A 25,035-nucleotide genomic window follows, 5' to 3' on the forward strand; every position below is an offset into this window, starting at 1 on the left:
AACTGGCACATTCATTTAGGTAAGCAATTTAGTAGTAATCTATCAAAATACAATAATAAAACACCCTATGATCCAGAATTTTCATTTGTGGTAATCTAAAACCAATGTGTGACTGGCAGTTAGCACTCAGTGAATGTTCTTTCCTAATATAAAGGTGATAATCACAGGAAGAGATAATAAATTATGCAATAAACTCCTACAGCCAAATTCAGCTCTCACTTCTGCTCTTTTTGGAAAAATAAGTGTTTATACCATAGGGTAGTATGACCATGAAATTTCTTCTCTTTTAATCTTTGCAAGTTGCAAAGTCGAAAGCAAAACTCTCCCCTAAAATATAAGATCATTTCTAGAAATACTGAGCACATACTTAAGAGTTAGAGATTTTCATGTAAAGTTCCAGCCTCTTGATAAGAAATCATGGGGTGGAAGGAGTGGGTAGCGGGGAGGAAAACAGAGCTTGAACCTCAGCCAAACCCCACGAAGCTACAAAAAAGCCAAGAAATATTCAGAGTAACATATGCATGAAGCCTCATGAAAGTCACCAGTGGCTATGCAGCAATGGACAAACTCAATGACTGCTGAAAGATGTGCCTAAGTGAATCCCTATCTTTTTTATTTCCCTTAATTCCTTCTCCAAATGGCAATTCTCCTTAAATGTGGCCATGATTTGTAAACACTGTGCTTTGTTCATTGCATAAAGAGTTCAATCAATGCAGAAAAGGCCCGAGGTCAGTCCACTTCCAATCAATCATACCCAAGCTTTTCAGCCCATGAAGACATACCCTGAAGTCAACTAGCCAAAGTCGCAGGGGAAAACATCATCAAAGAGAAATAGCTTCTGAAATTCACCCCATAAACCAAAAGATGACAAGTGACAGCTAAACCTCCAGGATGCTCTTTGCATTTACCCTCCTTTGGAACCGATCCTATGGAAGCATGGACTGTCCATCAGCTCCCCACCCCTTGCACTACCCCCCACATCTCATCCAACCAGCATGGTGAGACATGGTGGGGAGACAGGGATTGTGACATAAGCAAATGGCCTCAGGCTGATATATGTAAATGCCAGCCCAGGAGCTTCCTAGTAGGGACACCACCTGTGAAGCCCTCACAAAGCCAACTTCTTGCAACCTCCAAGCTGAGGGCCTCATCAGAGTGGGGGAGGGACCCACTCCCTAGGAGACGGCAAGATTCTGATAGAGATGTCAAGAGCCCTAGACAGCCGGTGGTGATCATGTAGGCGCCATGGAGACTGCTATGTGTGTTTGCTCTCCATGTTGTACATGGCAGAGATGTTGTCCTCGATTATGCTCCTGTCTGTGCTGCAAGTTCCTCTTCACCTCAGAGCGGAACTGTACCTGCTTCCCCTGCCCTTATAAGGATGAGCGCAACTGCCAGTGCTGCCACTGCACCTGCTCCGAGAACCCCAACTGCCACTGGTGCTGCTGCTCCTGGGCCAATGACCCCAACTGCAAATGCTGCTGCACGACCAGCAGCAACCTCCAGTGCTACTACTATGAGAGCCGCTGCTGCCGCAATGCCACCATCACGTTCCGCAAGGGCCGCCTCAGGAGCATCCGCACCTCGTAAGTGCCAGGCGCCCCATGGGACCTTCGCCAGCTGTGGGCTCCTAGATGCCCTTACCCGCAAACCATTTCTCTATCTGAAAAAAGGAGGCCAAGAATTTTGTAACAATTGAGTGTGTCCTAAACAGCCAGTAACTGCATCTAGCCCTGAGTTCCAAATCCATGCCCCACCAGCCAAGTGAATGAGCACTGCGCTCTCTCACCTGCACCAAACAGGAGCTAATACTTCATCTATAAGCCACCTACCAGGCACTGCCCACACCCACTACACCACTGAGGAAACTAAGCTTTTAAAAGGTTAAGTTGCCCAGGATCACATAGCTGGTAAGATGCACCCAGATTTTGAACCCAGAATCTGTGTCTTTACTTAAAAATGCTGTACTCCAAAGTGTTCAGTATAATATCTGCCATGGTTCGGTGGGTACAGGGATTTGTGTTTTGTAATCTGTTATGTGATATAAAATGTGTTTTGTAATCTGTTTTGTGATATAAAAATGTAAATTGTCCTTTTTCTTCCTCCTCTGAACTTTTGATACCTTCAACACTTATTGGGAAAGTTAACAACTTCCCCAGGCCACTTTTGGCTCCTGTGTCCTATGAAGTACCCCAGATGGCCATCAGTTCCTGCTTAGGAACTTAAGGCTCTCAGTTACTTCCATGGGGCATTAGCCCCCTGTGTCAAGCACTGCATATTCTCTTCCTGCTCTGATGGAGGCAGTCCTTTTATGTCATATTTGAGGAGAGTCTGGAGTAGCAAAGGCAGACTTCTTAGAGGAGAAAAGATCAAAGCTCAGTACTGTAAGATGGCAGCATTTGGAGAGGCAGAAAATGAGAGGCAGGTTTGAAGCAAAACAATTCCATGAGCAAAGGTTCAGTGAATTCACACACAAAAAAATATTATCCATTTTGTAGTTCAGCACTTAGTAATAGATGCTTAATAAGTGTTACCCTCCATTCATGAACCTCTTGTGGTATTTGCATGAGTAGAGAACCCAGGGGTCCTAGATGCAAGTCCAGAAGTTCTCAGGTGCAGAAAGTAGCATCCACACTCCTCCCTCTTGACTCAACTGCCCTATTTTCTGCATGTTCAGCAATGGAGAGTCACTGACCACATTTTAACAGAGTGGGGATGACATTGGTGCTTTGGAAAGATGCCGTAGGTCAGTCGCTCCCAAATTCTGCTTTATATTGGAATCACTTGGGAGATCTTTACAAAGATCCTCATCCCCAGACATTCTGGTATCATTGGTCTGGGGTATCACCTGGACATCAGAATTGTAAAATCCACCCCAGGTGATTCTATATTACATATGGCCTAGAGGGAACGGGAGGGAAGCTGGGAGACCTGCCAGGTGACACAGTAAGAACCCAGGTACTAGAAGAATTAGGCCTAAATTGTAAGGAGGGAGCTGTGCAAAGGAGAAGAGGCTGGATATCTCAGCAAGAAGGCAAGGCTACTGGGTTTGGTGGCTCTTTGGGCATGGAACCATGGCCACTGAATGCCCAGGTCCAAGTCTGAGGCTTTCAGAAGATGGTCAGAGATCCAACTGCAAGTGTCAGGAAGTAGGCAGTGGGTACACTGAGGTTTATCTTCCAACTGGCCTCTCCCCTGGTTTCTGCATCACTGCCTCCATGCTCCTCATTGCCACTTCCTGCTCAGCACCTTGCTCATCCAGCCCCGCTCTGGTCTCATGCAGCTCTGAATTTCCCATTTCTTTCTCACTTCCTTTTTCACCTCCATCCCAGCTCTCTGGGCTACCTGTCTCTCATCCCTGCTCTCTCTTTCTTCCCCCAACATTACCTTCCCTTCCCCCCTCTTCCTGATTTCTCATGTTGTCTCCCTTTATATTACACCATGATTCTCAGAGTCCCACCTTATTGAACTAGAGGTTCATCCAGCTATCACATGTACAACTGACTGTACCTCTAGCGGCTCCTTGCAGGACCCAGGCAGGAGACCGAGAAAGCAGAGAGGGAATGGGGCTGAGAACACGGAGGAGAGCAGGCCTAGGACCTAGTATCCAAATTCCTAAAGGATGAGCTTTTCAGGAACCTGAGTCCCCACAAGAGGCACTCTATCACCACAGGGGCACTCCTTCCCAGTATGCTTGGGCAGCACCTTTGACTATCTGAGCTCTAAGAGATAGGTCCTTGGCTAAGGGATGGGGAAGGAGATAGGGGCATCTAGAGACTGCAAGAAGCCAGAAGTAGATGAGAATACAGCCATAATGTCAAAATCAACACCCAAATACCACTAAAGTGAAGAGACAGGAATAGTCACAAATTGTGTATCTGTTTCCACTTCAATCCTCACAGCAAACTTATTTTCAGAAACTGCTTTTTGCCCTGATTATAGCTTCTTAGAACATGCACTTGAATTTTACTAGTATCCTTTTACTTCATCTATGGTTCTTCTTCATCCATGATTCTTAGAATTAAATATATGAAATCAGCCTCATTAGACAAAGAATTAGACAAAGAATTAGACAAACTATTAGACAAAGAATCAACACATACATATGCATGCACGCACGCACACACACACACACACAAACAAAACAGTAGAAACACACACTTTTCCTGGACTTGACCATTGTTGTCCTCTACTATGGACATTAGCTGGCTAGTACCTGAGGTGAGTAATTGCAGGGGCCACATTTATTGAGACCTTACTGTGCACCAGCAGTTAAGGACTTCATGGTTTACCTCATATAAACTTTATAAAATTCTCATGAAGTACATAGGATTGTGAACTTTGAGCTTCAAATTACAGATGAGGAAACTGAGAAGGGGAGAGGTAAGAAACTCACCTCAAAGGCACAACTCAAAAGGTTGTACTTCAGCATGAGCACTCGCCCCTAGAGCCTAGACTCTTAACTCTTACCTCTGGGTCTGCTGGTTGAAGCACACAGGTTCCAGGCTTGGCTCAGGGATTGACCTCCTGGTGTCCTGGGAAGGACACTGTACCCATCCTCTTCTGTGTTCCATCCTACATACGGTAACAATGATGATGTCAATGCCCACCAAGCAAAATTCACCAAGAACATAACTATAGGTGGATAGGATTGGATTTATCGAGTCATTGCAACAAGTGAGAACATAACAGCATGGTTAGAAGTGAGGTGTCTCAGTAAGAAGGCATCAGCAAGTTATTATGGGATTTAGCCTCATTTTGGGTAAGGACATGGAGGTAGATCTCCTAGTGGATAGCTTGATAAAAAAAAAAAAATCTTGTCTACAAGATGGGAAGAACACAGGGTGCCTAACACTGCAACTGGTGAAAAAACAGCAGTCACTCCCACTAACCAGAATAAGCTGAGTTTGGTTATTTTTGTGGTTTGGATGATGTTCTTGTTTGGCTTACATTCAAAGAGGATGAAGTGGTCTTATTTCTGCTTTGCTCCATCACAGTTCCAGAATGGCTTTTCAGGTGTTGGAGTTCCGTGGCCCGCCAGTAATGTCACAGAACACCAAGGCCCAACTGATGGTGCCAGGCCAGTCTATCCTGCTTTCTCTTGCTCAAAAATCACAACATGCACTTACTTGTCTACTACTTACTGTGTTCCAGGGGCCACTCTCAAGCTTTGTACATATTAAATGTAATTTTAATCCCCTCAAGAAACTCCATAATGTGACTGCGAATTTTATAGCGAGAAAAAAGGCAGAGAGAGGTTAACTAACTGCCCTGAGATCACCCAGCTAAAATAATAGTGGAAGCGCCTTTAGAACCCTGTGGGGGGGCCCTGGCCCAGAGCCCACGCTCCCTGCCATCAACTGGCTTGCCTCGCAGTGATCCCCAGTTCTTTCGGGTGAGCTCTGGGGCATGCCTCCTAAAGCTCTCCCCATGTCTGCTCCTCCTTCCAGCTCCAAGACCGCGCTGCGCATCGGGGCCAGCGACACCCAGGTGGATGAAGTGAAGCCCACGCCTGCGAACAGCAACCTGGTGGACCATCTCTCCTGCCCCATGTGCAGCCGGCTGCGCCTGCACTCCTTCATGCTGCCCTGCAACCACAGCCTGTGCGAGAAGTGCCTGCGGCAGCTGCAAAAACACGCCGAGGTCACAGAGAACTTCTTCATCCTCATCTGCCCCGTGTGCAGCCGCTCGCACTGCATGCCCTACAGCCACAAGATGCAGCTGCCCGAGAACTACCTGCGCGGGCGGCTCACCAAGCGCTACATGCAGCAGCACGGCTACCTCAAGTGGCGCTTCGACCGCTCCTCCGGGCCCATCGTCTGCCAGGTCTGCCGCAACCGGCGCATTGCCTACAAGCGCTGCATCACCTGCCGTCTCAACCTGTGCAACGACTGCCTCAAGACCTTCCACTCGGACGTGGCCATGCAGGACCACGTTTTCGTGGACACCAGCACCGAGGACCAGGATGAGAAGATCTGCATCCACCACCCGTCCAGCCGCATCACTGAGTACTGCCGCCACGACAACCAGCTGCTCTGCACCTTCTGCAAGACGGCTTTCCACAACGGCCACGACACCATCAGCCTCATCGATGCCTGCTCCGAAAGGGCCGCCGCACTCTTCAGCGCCATCGCCAAGTTCAAAGCAGGTTCTGGTCCCCTTCCCTCTCCTGCACAGTAACTCCTTATCCAGGAACTGATGGGGAAAATGGCTCTGCACAGGCTGTTTGGGGAGGGCCTCCCCGCCCCACCCCACCTTGGGGCAATCTAAGCACTGGGAAACACTGAACGGGGCTGAAAGGCATTGGCCTGGTGTGCATGCATGGCAACTACCATCAGCCTCTTAACTTCCCTGTGCCTCGGTTTTCCCATCTGTAAAATAGGCATAGCAGTAGTAACTCCGTTGGGTGATTGTAGGGATTAAATAGGTTACTCTAAGTGAAGCATGCAAAAAAGTATCTGGCACATAATCAGCACAGAAAGATTCTATCATCTTGGTTATAATCCTCATGACCTTGGACCTCATTTCCTCCTTTGGAAAATGAAAATTTGATCTTCTAGTATCACAAAGATCTGTGAGCCTTTCTAAAGTGTTTTGTCACTAAAGTTGGATATCTTTGATATTTTCCCAATTTGCAGAGGGAAAGAATTAAGTCCACGTTGAGAATTATCTCATTTTAAGTTTTCCTTGACAATGTTTTCTAAAAAATTGCAAACAGCAAAGTAAATGAACTAGTAGCAAACATATAATAACAGAACAACTCAAAAATAGCCAATAATATTGTGGCCAACAGCTGGTTTTTCTTCTGCATGCCTGCAGGGTTATTTTATATTGGCTACCTATAAAATAGGTACAGTTTGTATAAGGGAAACTTATCCTAGTTTCCACGTTAGAATGCAGTACAATATTTTGCAGAGTTCAGCAAAGAACCCCATAGTGTCTGGGTGTTGATCCACCTGATTAGACATGAGGATTCAGATATCCTTTTAGGGCTTTTTGCCCCCTGGGAATAGCTTCCTTGAAGAGAGGCCTACTTTGCCCAGGCCTAATCTTCTCAATCGTCCTACAGTATAGGCACTAAAATTTCCTCCATGAATAAGACAACAGGGATTCCAAGAAGTCATTGACACAAAGCAGCTAGTAAATGGGCAGATCTGGTCCATCTAACCCCAATGCCCATGTTAAATCCATAATATTCATTTGACAACCTACCCTGTGCTAAACAGTGACTAGAATCTGAATATTGAAAGATAGAAAAGCAACAGAAACCACCACCACCACCACCACCACCACCATCATCTATGGTCTGTTTCCTTAAGAAGTGGACTACAGTCAAGTGACCAAAGTGCACCAGATCACCCCAGCCCTTTCCCTTTGTCAGATATTTCAGTGTCCATGTGTAAACATGCCTGAACATATGAGTGGGAGGCAGTTTTTCTCTGAGCTGCACAGAGGTCCTGTTGGACAATAGAAATGGGTCAGAGATGGACTTTGCTAACTCTGTCACCTAGTACCTCTCCCTAGCATAGATATTTCTGGAATACCTTCATTTCTCAATTACTTCTACTAGGAGACACTGTTTATCAATTGATATTTATTCAGTTTTAGAACCACCACCAGGGAAGTCTCTATATTAAAGAAACTCTAAAGGAGCCACATTGCCAAGTAAATGGGTAGCCCCTTTAGTTCCTAATGGGTTTTCTTAAGGTTTTCTTAACTCCCTACCTTGGCTCAGCTAGATTCTCTGGGGCCTCAGCATGGGGAAAGGACTGCTGCCTACAGTCTGCTGTGGCCCCCATGCAACCACAGGAAGCCTGGATTTTTAACACAGGAGAAACCCAAGGTAGTTTCTGAGAGTCCAGGGCACCTAGGAACCAGACAATGAAATTCAATTCAATGTAAAGGGACACCAGTACAAATTCCAGAGAGCCCAGCAATTGGAAGGAGACAGGGGTCACCTTCAAGGCATATCCATTTATATGTAGGTAAAGAATTTAACCCTGTCTATCCTTGCTAAGGGAACTACCACTACCCACACCCACCCACCCCCAATTTTTTTAAACAGGGTTCAAACTTGCTCTTAAGGACTCAATTCACAAAAAAAAAAAAAAAAAAAAAGGACTCAATTCACTTTTGGGGAAGGTGCCATAAATCTGCATTTTAAACAGATCTTCAGGTAGTTCAAAAGCAGATGATCTGACAATACACTGAGAAACTCTGGGCCTGGGAGGGAAGATCAAGTTTGGGTCAATTGATTGAAATGTGGTGTTGATCCCAGCTGCACATTGGAACCACCTGGGGAGCTTTACTAACTAGGACCAGCAACAATGGCACCACTCAGGAGCCCGTTAGGCATGCAGAACCATAGGCCCCACCCATACTAATTTCATGTGAATCTGCATTTTTAACAAGATCCCCCCAAAATTCCTTGAATTAGATTCTAATTTGCAGCAGCAAAATGCCTCATCTGGATTCCTGAGCCCCAACTCAGGCCAACTCAGAATCTCAGCAAGTGAGGCCAAGAGAAGAGTTTTCTTTAAAGTTCCCTAGAAGGGGCATGTGGGTGGCTCAGGTTGTGATCCCAGGGTCCTGGGATCAAGTGTTGCATCAGGCTCCCCATAGGGAGCCTGCTTCTCCCTCTGCTTCTCCCTCTCCCTATATCTCTGCCTCTCTGCCTCTCTCTCTCTCTCTCTCATAAATAAATAAAATTTTTAAAATAAAAAAATAAAGTTCCCCAGGGGATTTTGGTGCTCATAGAGGGCTGAGAACCACACTGGAGCAATTAAAAACATAGCCTTTGGAGTCAGACTTCTAGAATTAGAGATAGGACTTGGTCTCTCCCATTTACTAGCTGTGTGACACTGGACAGTAACTTAACCTCTTGGAGCCTTAGTTTCCTCATCTATAAATGGGAACAATATCTTCCTCATAGGAAGATACATGTTGTATATGATAATATACAGATGTGATCCATAATATGTGTATCATATAGGTCTGGTCTATAATAAATGGTTAACAAATAATACCTACTTTTAAGAGTATTGCCTGAAAGAGATCTTGATTTAACTTTGCTCTAGGACCAGCTCTTGGAAAGCTGTCATATTTGTAAGATGGGGGAGGAGTGCTTCTGGCCTCCTCTTTCTTTTCTCTTGGTGCTGCCTCTTTCCCCCTCAACTAAGGAATTTTTATCCTACCTCTCAGGAGTTTACACGAACTTAATCCCTAATAAAGCAAGGAATTTCCTACAAGTTTCTTTGGCAGTGAGTAACTACTGAATAGTCAAAGAAATGAATGAATAAAGTGGAATTTCAGCTGCCATAAGCCACAGTAGAGTTTGCATCAGGGGAGAGCAGGAAGCACTTCTCAGCACCTCTGCAATCACCTGATTGTTTCCTGTTCAGCCCCCATCTGTATTGCTTCCTCATTCCTTCTGTGCCAGTTGGGGGCAGAGGAAACAGCAGCTTCACAAAATAGGCCAGAGAGTGACATTTACCCTAAAGATGTTAAAAAACAGGACACACTGACTTTCACTGAATAAATACCTTTCAAGCCCTTCTACACATCCTAGTCATAGTGATAACCAAGACAGCAGTCACACCGGTTCTCGTGGCCCAAAAGGATTCCTGAGTTTCTCTTACTCAAATGTACATCATTATTACAATGGCCACCACCCACAAAAGTCCAGCTTACTCTGCACCCGGGACAATGTTAAGAACCAAGTACAAAATAATTCTTGGGCGCCCCTACTCCTGAGTAAAATTTGGTGAGAATTATAGCCCATCAATTCACTGCAAAGTTGGCTGTTCAGGATAAGATCTTACCTTTAGGCCACAGAAGGTTGACATGTCTTCACATAGCTGTCGCTGCCTGATGCCTAAATCACTGTAAAGCCAACAAAGGTGCTCATTTCACAGAGATGTGCCACACACATTCTGTCTTAGCACCCTCTATACTGTAGTATCATTGTATTTATGAGTGCCTTGAGCATCAATGCCCTTTCATATTCATATCTGTATCGCTATTACCTTGGAAGGCATGTGAAACAGGTGTTTAGTGAATGTTTGTTGAATGCCTAAGTGAACCTAAAATCCAAAGCCACATAAGAGGATACAGGAAAAATTAGGTTCTCCTTGAGTGCAATAGCAGATTCTTTCTTGGAAGGAAATGGGGGCAAGGCAAGAGAGGGAGCCAGGCTGATTTCCTACTGTTCTCTAGGGCTAGGTTTTTGGTGAATGAGGCAGGCGAGGCAGCATTTAGAAGTCGTGAGAAATTTAGTTCTTTCTCTTGCCCCTGAAGAAGCTTATTACCTTTCACATAGGGAAAACCATCACCTCTTCTCAAGTCCAATATGGTGACAAGTGAAATCTGGTAAAAATTCATAACAAGGGTGGCCTTGGACTTTCCATTTCAACCCAGGGCCACCGAAATTACTATAGATATAACTATGCTGAGAAAGAAAGGCTGTTATTCCTGAGGGAAGTATTAGATAAGGAGGCCGAGAGGGGGGTCCTGAGGGAGGCCAGATACACCTCATAAACCTGTTCTAGCCTAATTCAGTTCAACTACAAGTGGCTTCCCTCCCTCTCTGCCCACTTTCTCGTGGTCCACGGGAAATTTCTCCAGTCTGCCACCGGCTTTGACATCTGGGGAGATGAAAATTTTAACCAAAGTAACTAACCTGGTTGTTTTGCAGTCCGCTATGAGATTGATAATGACCTAATGGAGTTCAACATTTTAAAAAACAGCTTTAAAGCTGACAAGGAGGTGAAGCGAAAAGAGATCCGAAATGGATTTCTCAAGCTGCGCAGCATTCTACAGGAGAAGGAGAAGTCCATCATGGAGCAGATAGAGAATCTGGAGGTGTCCAGGCAGAAGGAGATTGAAAAATATGTGTACGTCACAACCATGAAAGTGAATGAAATGGATGGCCTGATCGCCTATTCCAAGGAAGCACTGAAGGAGACAGGCCAGGTGGCGTTCCTGCAGTCTGCCAAGATTCTCGTGGACCAGATCGAAGATGGCATCCAGAGCACCTATAGGCCTGACCCACAACTCCGGCTACACTCCTTGCACTGTATGCCCCTGGACTTTGCTGAGCTCAGCAGTGCCATCCATGAGCTCTTCCCCACAGGACCCAAGAAGGTATGCTCCTCAGGGGACTCCTTGCCCTCCCCCTATCCCATGCACTCAGAAATGATGATTGCCAGGAAGGTTACTTTCAGCACTCACAGCTTCGACAACCAACAGATATACCAGCGAAGCTCCTCCTTGTTGTCCTTCAATGCCACGGGTGGTGAGAAGGCCAAGATGGGTCTGGAAGCCTATGGGCGAGCCCAATCTGCCTCACCTGCCAAACCCACAGATGGCCTCTATACGTACTGGAGCGCAGGGGCAGAAAACCAGTCTGTGCAGAACAGCAACAGCTTCCACAACTGGTACTCATTCAATGATGGTTCTGTGAAGACCCCAGGCCCAATTGTTATCTACCAGACTCTGGTGTATCCTAGAGCCGCCAAGGTAAGAAAGGCTCTGGGCCTGTGGGGAAGGTGGGAGGATGTGGGGTACAAAATGGAAGTGGGTAGTCAGAAAAGGTTGCACTTACCTCTTTGACCTCTAGGGTCTAGTCACTCAAGTCTGCTCCTTTGCATTCCTCAGGGTCAGCCCATTCAAAAGCGATAAGTTCCTAAAATCTTAAGTACCCCAAGACTGGCTTAAACCAAACAACATATTTAACTCATAGTCAAAAATACATCTGAAAGCCCCAACCCCATTTCAAGGGCAATCCAATTGGGAACCAAAGTAATATGAAGAGACTGATTGGAGGGTGTAATATTTCCCAGGGGAAAACCTATAAGAGTAGAGAGAACACAGAAATTCAAGTTAGAAATATAGGCTGTGATTCCTCTAAATTGCTACCTTTCTAAAGAAAGAGTCCATACTCTCGATGATTTGGAAAGAATGGAAGGATAATCCCCAGTGAAATTTCAATTCTAACCTCCTGAGATTCAAATTTTGGGGGACGTGGATCTCTCACAGACCTCTATAGCTTCTATCATCTGACTTCAGGGGACACAACTCCTCCCTGACCCTCTTGGCTTAACATGGACAAATGACCCTTCCCTTGACATTCCTTTCAAATCCAGATGAATCTAAATTGAATTGTTTATAGAATGTGTTATGAAGGCTCAGGGAGGGAAAGAGAATAACTTGCAATTAGATATTCTATTAGAGCTACCTTGCCTCTCTTAGGGTTCCCTACACGGACATCTCCCAGACCAGCCCTTGGCCTGCTTTTATGTGGCAAAACCCATCTTCTGCCACCCATCTTTTGTTTTGAGAACACTCCCAAAGATTTTTAGCATCCTTGAACTCTAACCATTGATTCTCAAACATTAATGTGCACCTGGGAGTCTTGTTAAAATTCAGATTATGTTTCAGTGGGCCTCAGGGGGTCCTGAGGTTTTATGTTTCTAACCCTTCCAGGTGTTGCCATTGCTGCCAGTCTGCACACCACACTTTAACATCAAGGGTCTAAAAGGAAGAAAATGGAAGCCAGACACTGACCAAGCTTTACTTTGCTGTTCTCCTGAGACATCATAACCTGTGTTTTAGAGTCTATAATTGCCAGCAAGAATGACCTACATTGCAAAGTAGAATATACATTCCCATGGGCTATCAGACACAGCAAAGTATCTCTGCCCTTCATGTAAGAGATACCCACAACTGAGCAGCTGAACTTTCATCTCCCAATGAAACTAGATCAGCAAAGCCTAAAGTGTATGTGACATTAGCTCAGTTATGACCTTAGGTCTCTCCATGCAACTTAGATTGCTTAGGAGGTTGGCAGTTTCTTGCTCTGGAAGGGAAGGACTAGTGATATCTGCTCCATACTCGGGCATGGAAAACAGTTACTCCATGCCACTGGCTAGTGGTCCCTGGAGGAGCCCAAGAAACAGGCCTACATAGGAAAACCTAGTCAAGCAAGACATTGTCAAAAGAGGACACCTAAAAGAGAGAGAGAGAGAGAGAGAGAGAGAGAGAACACCTAAACCTACTACCAAATAGTGGTTTTTGATGTGAAGATATCATTGATGCCTATTAGGATGATGGGATGGAATTCACATGGGAAACATAGTGCTCAGTAATGCCAAAGATTAAATTAGTGTTGCTTTCTCTCACAAATGATGGTTGACAGTCCTCTTAGGCTTTTGGCATAGGAAAAATCCTTAACATTAGTCTTATAACTTGTCAATATGTATCTTAAAAATCCTAAGGAGTTTTTTCTAAAAATTCAATTTTATTTCTAGAAATCTTTCCCAGAGAAATGATTAAAAATTCAGATAAAGATTCATGCCCCAAAAGTCTTCATTGCATCATTATTTATTAGACTATAAAATTAGAAACAACCTAAATGTTCAACTATGAAAGATTAAATCACTTATGGGACAATTATTAAAATGGTGCTTTACTAAGTTTTTCATAATATAGGGAAATATGTAAAATATAACAAGTGAAAGAAAATAAGAATCAAAGCAATATAATCCAAATTATGTGTATCCCTGTATTTGTGTATGTCCCAAAATTGGAAAGAAATTATTAACAGAATTTGGGGATTATACGTGATATTTATTTTCACCCCTTATATTTTTTCTATACTTTCCAGGTCTTTTACAATGAGTATGTTAGTTTTGATAATCAGAAAAAAAAATAATTTTTACTGATGAGTTATATAAATTTATAAAAAGTTTTACAAGTATAAATATATAAAAATAACCAAAAATTATATAAATTCACAAAAATGTATGCTCTTATGAGTATTGAAAAATTAATTATATAAATGTAATAACATTTGAATTTATTAAAACATCAAGAACACAGTAACTGCTTAGAAATATAATCAGTATAAAATATTTATATCCCAGGCACAAGCTGCTAATTGACACTTGTTAAATATCTCTTTCCAAAAGTTGATATTTTATGTTTTGAGTGTGAACATATATTCTCCATAACTTGGGTAAGTCATTTCACCTCTCTGGTATTCTACTTCCTTGTGTGTAAAAGAGAGGGTTGGAATAGATACACTTTTCATCTTGGTTGGTCTGTGGTTCTATTAGAATTCGCTCCATGTAACCTTCCTGAGCCTTAACTGTAAAATGGGATAATAAAATTTCCCTTTAAGGGAGTTGTGAAAACTAGGTGAGTAAAGGAATGTCTGACAGAGAATCTGATGCATAGAACGTGTTCAATAAATGGCATCTACCTTGCTTAGTTGTGTAAGAACAGTGGTCCCGTCATTTTGGGTGATGGTAACAGAACCCAGAGGGGCATTCTTTTGTTCTTGAAATGCATCACGAGCAACATGTTAGGCCTTATCAGGCAGCCTTTCAAGGCTGTTGAACATAGTCTACGCCAAAGTCCTTAGCAGCTGGAAGAGTTGGGGTCAGCTTAAACTCACCCCACTGACAGTGACACAAATCTTTATAGGAAAGAAAGCTGAATGGTATATATTAGTATCACAGCCACATGTTCATTGCTTCATAGGTTTATTGGACATGCCCAACAGAAGATGTGGACTCTTTTGAGATGGAATTTTATGAACTCATTACTACCCCTCCTAACAATGTGCGGACAGAGCTTTGTGGGCAAATTCGGGATATAATGCAGCAGAATCTGGAACTGCACAACCTGACCCCCAATACTGAGTATCTGTTTAAAGTTAGAGCCATCAACGACAATGGTCCTGGGCAATGGAGTGACATCTGCAAGGTACTGTGCACATTTTTTTTTCTCAGACAGACTTTCTTTATAAGCTCTGATGCAGCTCTGTTAGGATGATCATGAGATCACAGAACCTGCTGTGTGACTGCCCCCTCTAATCCCAGAAAACTTGTTAACTCAGGTCAAAGAGAAGGCTGCTGGCCTCAACCAACTTGGCAAATGAGGCCTGAGAATTATTAGTTCATTTCGATTCAAAAAACATTTGGGCCAAGCATTCTTTTAGGATGTAGAGATTCAGAGGAAAATAAGACATAATCCTTGCCTCAAGGAGCTCAGGATCCTTGTGGCAGATCATTGTGGCATGAGAAGGACAAAAAAGAGTTCATTATTAGCCCCAGTGGTGACTCAAAGCAAGTGTAGAGTGCCAGATTTAACAAACATAAATACAGGACACAAACAATTTTTTTTAGTATAAGCATGTCCCATGCAATATTTTGGGCATAGTTATACTATAAATTTTCATTTGCTGTTTATCTGGAAGTCAAGGAATAGCCGCTGAGCATGTCAGAATGGTCTCCCAAAAAGAAGAGACAGGATTATTCCCATCTTCTTTGTGATGCAAGGCTGACTCTTCTTTGTATCCCCAAGGGATATACATTCATGAGTATAATTTTATTGATACTCAAAGGAGAAAAGGAAGAAAAATATCAGGACTTCCCAGAGCTACCTTACTATATAATCATGATGATATTCTTTGGGATAAGAGTAGGTTATGGCTTAATCAGGGATTCTTTAGAGGAAAGACAGTTAAGTCTGTTCATTTCAGCTTTGGAAAAGGGAAATTTATGGTACAGAGAAAGAGGAGTCTCATGAGACCACTTCCAGCCAGGACATACATCTGGTCCCCATGGGACCTGAAAAGCCATCAGTTCCTCTGCCTTCCTCTCTCTGTCTCTGTCTGTCTGTCCTCCCTCTGTCTGCTTGTCCATGCCTGTTTCTGCTCGAATCTGCACGACTTTCAGCCAGGTTGTAGTATAAGCTCCCCTAAATTCAGCTTGCTTGTGGTTTTGGATTTTCTTGGCCCAATCTCTATGTGATCAACACAATCATTGATTGTAGCCACGCTCCCTTTGTCTTGGGTCAAATGTTTGCAGAAGGGAATCTGATTCATTGCTCTCTCTAGTGAAGAAGGGAAGCAGGAGGTAGGGTGGGGGCAGGATTATGCTGTTAGTTGGTGTACCAGTAGCAAGTCTGCTGGAGGTGGAGGCTCTCTAGTCCATCTGGACTACTTCTGGAGCCAGCACCCACATGCACCCCCTCCAGCTCCCACAGAGGTCAGACACTCAGCTGGGAAGGAAGTGGAATGAGAAAGTTTGCCTTGCTGCTCCTCTTGCTCTACCCCTGCCAGTTACACTATCAGTAAGGTGCCTCCGAGCCCAAGTTTTATCGCTACCCTTCTCTCCCAAGCATGAAACACCCATAGCTGCTACCATATTTTGCAGCATGTCCTTTTGACTATGGATTTTTCCTTCATCTAATTCCATCTGCCTTCTCATTTTTCAGAAATTCCTCAAAAATGTCTTGCTTATGAAGGGCACTCAGTGCTGTTACTAATTTTTTTTAAATGTATCTCCTGTCATTTTTACATGCTAGGGTCAAGGACAGGGGGTTGGAGAGACTAAAATGTGTTGGCCCTTCTTAGATAGATGTTTTGTCCTTCCTCTTAAGCTCTGAACTCCCTGAGAACAAACTTCATGTCTAATTCATCTCTCTTTCTCCCACAATGCTTACCACAGCACTGTGCATATCACAGGTTCTTAATGGTTATTGAATGAATACATGACTGAAAATGTGACCAAACAAATGAATATATGAATGAATGTCTAAATTAAAGAGTGAAGAAATAAATTGATGAATAAAATTAATAATTACAAAGTACCATAAGATGCCTGAAAGCTAAGTGTTTTACGCAATCAGTCAAGAAATAACATTCCCCCTGAAATTGTGTTTATGCGATTAATTTGTACTCCCTATATGGGAAGGAAACTCATTCCAGTTTCTTTGCTTTTTAACACAATTTCTAAATGAGCAGAGCACTAATTAATGAGGTTTTCTGGAAGCTTCATTTTTATCTGACTCGCAGAGCTGCAATATAGATTTTTCCTTCAGAAGTAATTCTTCCTCCCTCTTTGTGATTATATTAGCATTCTAGGGGAAACACTGGCTTCCTTAACATTTGTCATGATTTGCATAAGTAAAGGCTTCAATAGCAAATGAAAATAAGATGGTGTGTTTGAATGACATTTATAAAGCTTCATAAAAGTAATGACTTCAGTTCTTTCCTATAAAATCGAAATACTTTTCCTTTGGCATTGCTTCTATGCAGGTATTCCTGAAAGGTTTCATTTAAAATACTGTAATGAGGAAGTCGAATCATTTCTTATCCAAAATACAATATTTCCATCATATGTACTTTTGTAAAGGAAGTGAAATAACACCTTTCATATTTGATTTTCATAGTCTGTGACTTGCTGATTTTTAAGGGATTTTATTCGAAATATAATACATGAAGCATGAAAATTAACTTGAATGCTTTTTAGAAGTCCCATTTATTGAAGGCTGACTCCATGTCGGACACTGTCTATTCATTATCACTGATATACCAACCACTGGAGGTGGGGAGTTACTGACTCTATTTTAGAGATAAGGACACTGAGGTTCAGGAAGAGAAAGTGTATTTGCCCTCATGAAACTTGAAGGAGGAGTTGAGTTGGAACCTAGGTGTCATCCAAGCTGGAGTTCTTTGTCCCCTGCACCACAGTTAGATTCAGCAAAGTGTGGGTCAGTGGGCTCCACCCTGGGGACCTGCTACCTCACTCTGGGATTCTGGGAGAATGTCAAAGCCAACAGCAGTAAGAATAGAACTTTTTAAAAAAAATTTTTTTTGAGAGGCAAGATTGAGCATTGGACTTAACCTGGTATGCCAACCCCACCCCAACTCCACTAGGCTGCAAGCCCCCAGAGGACATGTGCTGTGCTGGCCCTCCTCATTCCTCTCATCCCACGGCCCTCAGCTGACAGCCTCTAACATCCGAGAGCCTAACTGACAGTTTCGAAGAAATGGAGAAATGTATTTTGAGACAAGTCATATATCATTTAATGTTCTTCCTCTAGTCTCCAGGGTCCCTCCTGACCACCATTTCTGAAAAGAGCCTCCTCACTTTGTCTCCCTCTGACTTCCAATCTCTGCTAACTTCCAGGAAGTCTTCCCATAACAAATGGAACTATCTATGTAACTGGTTTCCTATGATTGCCATAACAAATTAGTAGCTTAAACCATACACATTTACTTATTATCTTACAATTCTGGAGATCAGACTTCCAAAATGGGTGTCACTGAGTAAAACCAAGATGTGAGCAGAGCTGTGTTCCTTCTGGAGACTCTAGGAGAAGTTTATTCTCTTCCCTTTTCCAACTGCCAGCAGCTGCCTGCATTCCTGGGCTCATGGCCCCTTCCTGCATTTCCAAGCCAGCATCATGAAGCTGAGTCCTTCTCACACCCTGGCTCTCTTCTGCCCAATTCTTCTACTTTGAAGGACTCTTGTGATTACAGTGGACCCACCTCATGATTCAGCATATTTCTGTCTTAAAGCCAGCTGACTGGGAACCTTAATTCCTTTTTGCTGTGTAACATAACATGTTCACAGTTTCCTGGGATCACAACATGGACATCTTTTGGGGGCCATTATTCTGCCTACCACAGTCTGTAAACCAGATGTCCCCTGTTACATTTGGAAGTAAAAATTCAAGCCCAACAATAGTCACAAACTGCTACTGTTCTTGGTCTTTCCTGATAGGTCTTTAGAAATGTGCCCACCCTGGCCCCATTCATCCACCCTCTCAAATTCCTTTTCAGTCTGTACTGGAGGTCACACCTAATGTGTCTCCCATGTGCTCCCTCTGCCAGCTACTCTGAGTCTCTGAAATGCTGCTCCCTTCCTGCCCAGCCTGGAACTTCAGGCACAGAGGCAGGCTGCCCAGCCGTTCTGAGCATCTTACCTTGGGTTCATGAAATCCCCCTTCTGGTTTGACCTCGGCCCCTACTTCAGACCTCCTGTCTAGGCTGAGATCCACATCTTCAGGAGGTGAGGCTGCAGGGCAATCTGAGTGATAACACTATCCCACACTCAGAATAACTGCCCCAGGGACACATGGGTGGCTCAGCGGTTGAGCCTCTGCCTTTGGCTCAGGTCATGATCCCAAGGTCTAGGGATTGAGTCCCACATCGGGCTCCCTCTGTCTATGTCTCTGCCTCTCTTTCTGTGTATCTCATGAATAAATAAGTAAAATCTTAAAAAAAAAAAAAAAAAAGAATAACTACCCCAAACCTACCCCACACCACCCATATACAGCAATGACCTGCCCTGAAATGAAACAAAAATGAGTTTGCACTATCTCTTTAGGATTTATTTTTTTTCCAAAGAGCTTTTTGATCCTTCATGCAAATAGAACCCTATTAGTCTCTCCCTACTTGCTCTGCAGACAGACTTGAACCCTGGAGTGAGGATAATTTAGGTCAAGCCAGACCTATTATTTTTAACCTCATATACAGAGGGTTGAATTAATCATACACTCCAGTTCATGGTCCATTTTCAACACTGGTTTATGAAAGGCCCTTTTTTTGTCTATGTTTGCATTCCCTTTTGTGGCCATTCCTTCCCAGACATCTATTCTAATACGTTTTATGTGTATCTTGTTGCTTTTGAGTTCTTACATAGTACTGTTTTCAATGTGTTGGTAATTTGCACAAACAGTACTGTGCCGCATATCCTACTTTGTTTCTCACCTTTTCTCCCTGAAAGCTGTGTTTTTATGCTCTAGCTATGAACACAGTGTTTTATACACATTTAGTCCTGATGCTGCCTCATCCTTCACAAGGTGAATGTGGGCACCACACTTTACCTGTCCACTCAGCCAGGATGGACACCCAGGTAGCCTCCAATAATGCTGCAGTGAACAGCCTCATTTGTGACATTTTGTGGGCAGGATGGAGGTATAAGAATTTCTCTGGAACACTGTATTTGTTTTCTAAGGCTGCCAAACCAGAATGCTACAGATTGGGTGGCCTAAACAACACAAATTTTCTCACAGTCCTGGAACCAGAAATCCAAAATCAGATTGTTGGCAGGCCTGGTTTCTTCTGAGGGCCTCTCTCCTTGGTTTGCAGACACCTCACATGGCCTTTTCTCTGTGTCAGGGCACCTCTGGTAAGTCTCTGTGTGTCCAAATTTCCTTCTTTTATAAGGACACCAGTCAGATTGGATTAGGGACCTCCCTAATGACTTCATTTTCACTTAATCCCCTCTTTAAGGGTCTTTCCTCCAAATATAGTTGGCCCTTACATAACACAGGTTTGAACTGTGTGGGTCCACTTATACACTGATTTTTTTATACTACAGGACTGTATTTTCTCTTCCTTATGATTTTCTTAACATTTTATTTTCTCTATATTTATTGTAAGAATACAGTAATAAACATATAAGATATTTTTAAGTGACCGTTTATATTATCAATAAGGCTTCTGGTCAGCAGTAGGTTATTAGTAGTTAAGTTTTGGAGCACTAAAAAGCTATACATGGATTTTCAACTGTGCAGGGGGTCAGTGCCCCTAACCCCTGCATTGTTCAAGGGTCTACTGTACAGGCATGTGCTGAAGTGCTAGGGGTAGGACTTCCAGGTATGAATTTTGAGAGGACACAATTTAGCCATGATCAGATATATACATACTATGAGTGAAATTGCTGGGTCATAGAGTATGAGAATACTTGATTTGATATATGCATGTATGTGTCCAGAAGGAATGAATAAGGGTCCCTATATCCTAGGCCCCACCTATATGTGGCACAATACAGCTTTCTACTATTTTGCTAATCCAATAGGTACACAGTGCTGCCTCCTTATTGTTTGAAATTTCATTTCAAATGCTTGTTAGTTTTCAGGATTTCCTCTTCTGTATATAGCCTGAGAAATATCCTTTGCCCATCTTTCTATTGCTTTTTTCTTTTTCTAGGTGGTTTGCAGTGTGTCCTTATATGTTCCAAATAATGGTTTTAGACATTGCTAATGTCTTCTCTGTATTGACATTTGTTTTTTTTTTATTGACATTTGTATATTAACTTTGTTCATAGTGTATGTAGTTCATGAGACAGCAGGAAACTTCCATTTTGATATGATCAAAGTCATCAATTATTTTTTCCTTCAGGTTTGACCTTTTGAAGTTTCATTTAAGAAAGTCCTTCCATAGGCTTAGATCACAAAGATAATCTTCTACATATTCTTTTATTAACTTTAGTTTTACCATCAAATTTAGGATTTTCATCCATCCAGATGAAGTGGATCCAGATCTACTTCATACACTTTGTATGAGGTGCTAGATAGGGATACACTTTTTTTGACCATCTAGTGAGCCAGTTTTTCCAAGAGCATCCACCAACCAATCTCTTCTCCATTAGTATACAGTAAAGGTACCACTGTCATTTTATATTAAGGTGTCATATATCTAGGGGTCTGTCTGTGAGTTCTTTATGGCCTCCTGTAGGTAAATTTGTCTGTTTCGATATCAATACCACACTGATTTTACAGTTTAACCTCAGCTTTGTGCTTTGCCTTGATGAACTGCTCAGGTTAAGTCTGCCCATTATCCTTCTTTCTTTTTTAAGGTTTATTTAACTAATCATAGGAATTTGTTCCTTCAAATAAATTGAATTCCTAAAAAAAGAAAGGAAGAAGAAGAAGAAGAAGAAGAAGAAGAAGAAGAAGAAGAAGAAGAAAGAAGAAGAAAGAAGAAAGAAGAAGAACAAGGAAGAAGAAGAAAAGAAAAATCCAGATAGAATTTGATTAGGAAGGCACTGAGTCTCTAAATTAATTTGGAGACATCTGATATCTTTGTAATAGGTCTGACATGTATTCAAATTGTATTCAATGTGCTTTACTTAGGCCTTTAGATTCTTCTCATAAAGGTACTATATGTTTCTGGTTAAACCAAATAGTTTGCAGACTTTGTAGATATTATGAATTTTATCTTATATTTGATTATACTTTCTAATGTATGGCTGGTTTAGAATAAAAATTATTGGTTTTTAAGATTAATCTTGATTCCAGCAATCTTGATAAACTCTCTTATTATTCTGAAAGTCTATCTGCTGATTTTGCTTGTTTTTCTAGGCTATGACCCTATCACTTATGAATAATGATAGTTTTAGCTTTTCCTTAGAATTCTTGAACTTCTATTTCTTTTCTTTCCCTATACCTTTGGTTAGGAGTATGAGTCCTACAGAAAATAGAAGCTGAAATACTTGCTATCTTTGTCTTATTCCTGATCTTAATGCTTCTCCATTGAGCTATGATAATTTTTTATTTCGTTTTTGTGGTATATAATTCTCATTAAGGAAATTTCCTTCTACTTCTAAATTTCTGAGAGCTGTACACTCTTATGCATTTTTTGGTATTGTCTGAGACTATGATGATTCTTCTCCTTCAGGCCTTAATGAACTGTATTACATTGATTCTCTGATGTTAAGCTTGACTTGCATTCATGGAATAATCATATGTGATCATGATGTGATTAGTTAATATACTTGGTTTTAGTTAACTCATATTTTATTTTATTTTGGATTATTGTATCTATCATCATAAATGAACTGGGTCTATAATGTTTTGTTTATATTGTTTTTATTTGGCTGTGGAATTAATAGTTTATTAGCTTAATAAAATGAGGTAGGAAATTTTTGCTCTTTTCCTGTTTTCTGGAACAAGTCTTTCCTAAAAGTTTGTTAAAATTCATATGGAAAATCATCTGAGCATTTTGGGCAGGGAAGAGGATGTCAACTATCTTTCCAATTTCTTTAGTATCTCAGGTTCTGTTCTCTATTTCTTCTGTCCTATTTCATCTGATCCCTTTGTTCATAGACATGCCCAAATCCTCACTGCCCCACTCACATATCACACACAGTCTTTATCTCTGGAGTCCCTGACTACTTTATAGCAGAATTCAAATCCTCTATGTTTTATGAGTCAATTCCCAACCCTGCCACAACACTGTTATCCCTTCATTATCACCCCGGATAGCTCTATGTATATATCTTACACTATATCTATTATCTTACCAAAGCTGTCTCTCTGTGTTATCTCCATTTTTATCAGGCAATGGGTGACCTTGTGTCATGTATATAATATGATCTTTATCTTGCATGAAGCCCTATTTTATTTAAAATTAAAAATAAATTTGATACAACTAGAGGGCATAATGGTAGTGTCTATTTCTTTTTTTGCCCTTTCCCTTTGTATACAAATATGAAAAGTTAAAAGCTTTGTATATAGGGACATTGTACAAACATTAATCTTCACCCAAACCACACCTCCACCCCATCTGCCCAATGAGTCCTGATCTGTCTAGACAGAGCCCGCTGATCCAGGGGGCTATCCCTCACCCCAGGATCCCAGCCTCACTCCCTTAATGCCTGTTCAGTAAATGTATACTGGGAAGGAATGGGAATGCTACCAGACCAGGGGCATGGAGAAGCCCAACACCTTCAAGATACAGCAGGGAGATCCACATGTAAGCTGAGTTAGTTAGATTTGTAGGAGACTTGCCCAGTGCAGTCTGCCCTTTCCAGGTAGCTCTGAGAGCTCATTGTGATCAGAGACAGTGCAAAGCATCAGAGAGAGATGATTGGCAGATTTGCAAATTGTGGTTCTATTCATACCTTCCATCTATTTCTCTAGAACCTTCTCTCTATGATAACCAGTGTTGGAAATACAGAGACGAAAGACTGTCACTTCCCCCACAACCCAGTCAAGGTGCTCAGTCTGTTAACAGTCAACCACATTCAATGGAATTTGAATTTCTGCTATGACAGAAGCAATTTTCAGGGGCTAGGGGGGACACCAGGGGGACTCCTCTACGGCGAAGCCAGGGTCACAACACTCAGTTAAATGAGATGCTTTAGAAGAGGAACCTGGTCTGTGAAGTCCCAGTCTCACCACATATTACAACTTTGAAAAGCGAAAAGCTGCCTGGTCCTTCCAAGCCTCAGTGTCCTCATTCATACAGTAGGGTCAGCAGCACCTGCTTCATGTGGCTGTCATGAGGAGTTAATGAGATGATATGTGAGGGTCTGGCACATGGCACGGCCATGCTCCTGGAAGCTACTATTCCCCTGTGGCTGGTGCCATGGCTCTCTGCTTCTGATTGCAGGTGGTAACCCCAGATGGGCGTGGGAAGAACCGAGCTAAGTGGGGCCTGCTGAAGAACATCCAGACTGCCCTCCAGAAGCGCTTCTGAGCCCCCCCCCCACACACACACACAGCAGGCAGCAACCTCAGCGATGCACCACAGATAGACATACACACACACACACACACACACACACACACACATATGTATTTTTCTCACCACATTCTTCATTGAGGTTGTAGACAATGTTCTCAGGACTTCTGAGTCTTCTAAGAGCTAATAAAAGGAAATGCCTGATGTCATGACTTGCTGTTTGCTCATTATTTTGGAACTAAGATGTAAAACAGTCAGCAAGTCTCTATGCCTCCATTAGCTCAAGCCTAATCCTAGGCTCAGAATTCCGTGGTGTTTTGTACATGGCAGCCAGCAGGCCTCTGGGTAGTAAACACAGCACTCTCTTAGCAGTCGGGCCCTCTGAGTATTCATTCTAACTAGCTTTCAGGGTTTGGGACAGTCACTGATTGATGGGGAGCTCCTTACCTCACCATCTAGTCTATTTCAACAGTAAGCAGTCAGTGTTGTTAGAATGCTCTTCCAGACCAGAGAGCTGACCTTTGCTTTCCTATAATTTTACCCCATGGTCTGAGGTCTGCCTCTGAGCCATAAAGACCTGAGAGCACTCCCTCCTCTCCATACTCCTACTGGTCCCAAGAACAAAGGAGGAACAGTAGAAGGCCTGGTTGGAGGCTCCTCTATGGTCCTTTGGAGCAAGGCAAGAAAGAATGGCAGAATCACATGGCAGTTCCAGCCTCATCACAGAACTCGGCCTGGCCCTTCAGACAATAGGAAGCCCCCAGGGTCTCTGACCTAACAAGGCCCCATTGGCCTGGAATGACCTTGTCCTGAACCCTACCCCATTTCTGCCAGGAAAATACCACCAGTCTTTAATACCCAGTTCAACCACTCCTAGGAAGCTGTTGCTGATTTTCTGGGTCAAGATGATACCTCCCTCCTCTCCTGGGTCCTCACTAAACACAAACCTTCCTCCCCTGCTCCTATCCTCAACAGAGACATCTATTCCA

The 25,035-nt window shown here is 42.7% G+C and overlaps 1 protein-coding gene across 1 annotated transcript; it reads left to right on the plus strand.

The window, feature by feature from the left end:
• Window positions 1–1,245: 1,245 nt before the first annotated feature.
• On the plus strand, window positions 1,246–24,061 carry TRIM42 (tripartite motif containing 42). The gene is made up of 5 exons (XM_026018513.2): window positions 1,246–1,586; window positions 5,451–6,148; window positions 10,694–11,517; window positions 14,542–14,766; window positions 23,975–24,061. Exons 1-5 carry the CDS (start codon window positions 1,246–1,248, stop codon window positions 24,059–24,061), a joined length of 2,175 nt encoding a protein of 724 aa, XP_025874298.1.
• Window positions 24,062–25,035: the final 974 nt, after the last annotated feature.

This window comes from Vulpes vulpes, chromosome 11 (assembly GCF_048418805.1).
Source record: "Vulpes vulpes isolate BD-2025 chromosome 11, VulVul3, whole genome shotgun sequence".
Taxonomy (NCBI): Eukaryota; Metazoa; Chordata; class Mammalia; order Carnivora; family Canidae; genus Vulpes; species Vulpes vulpes.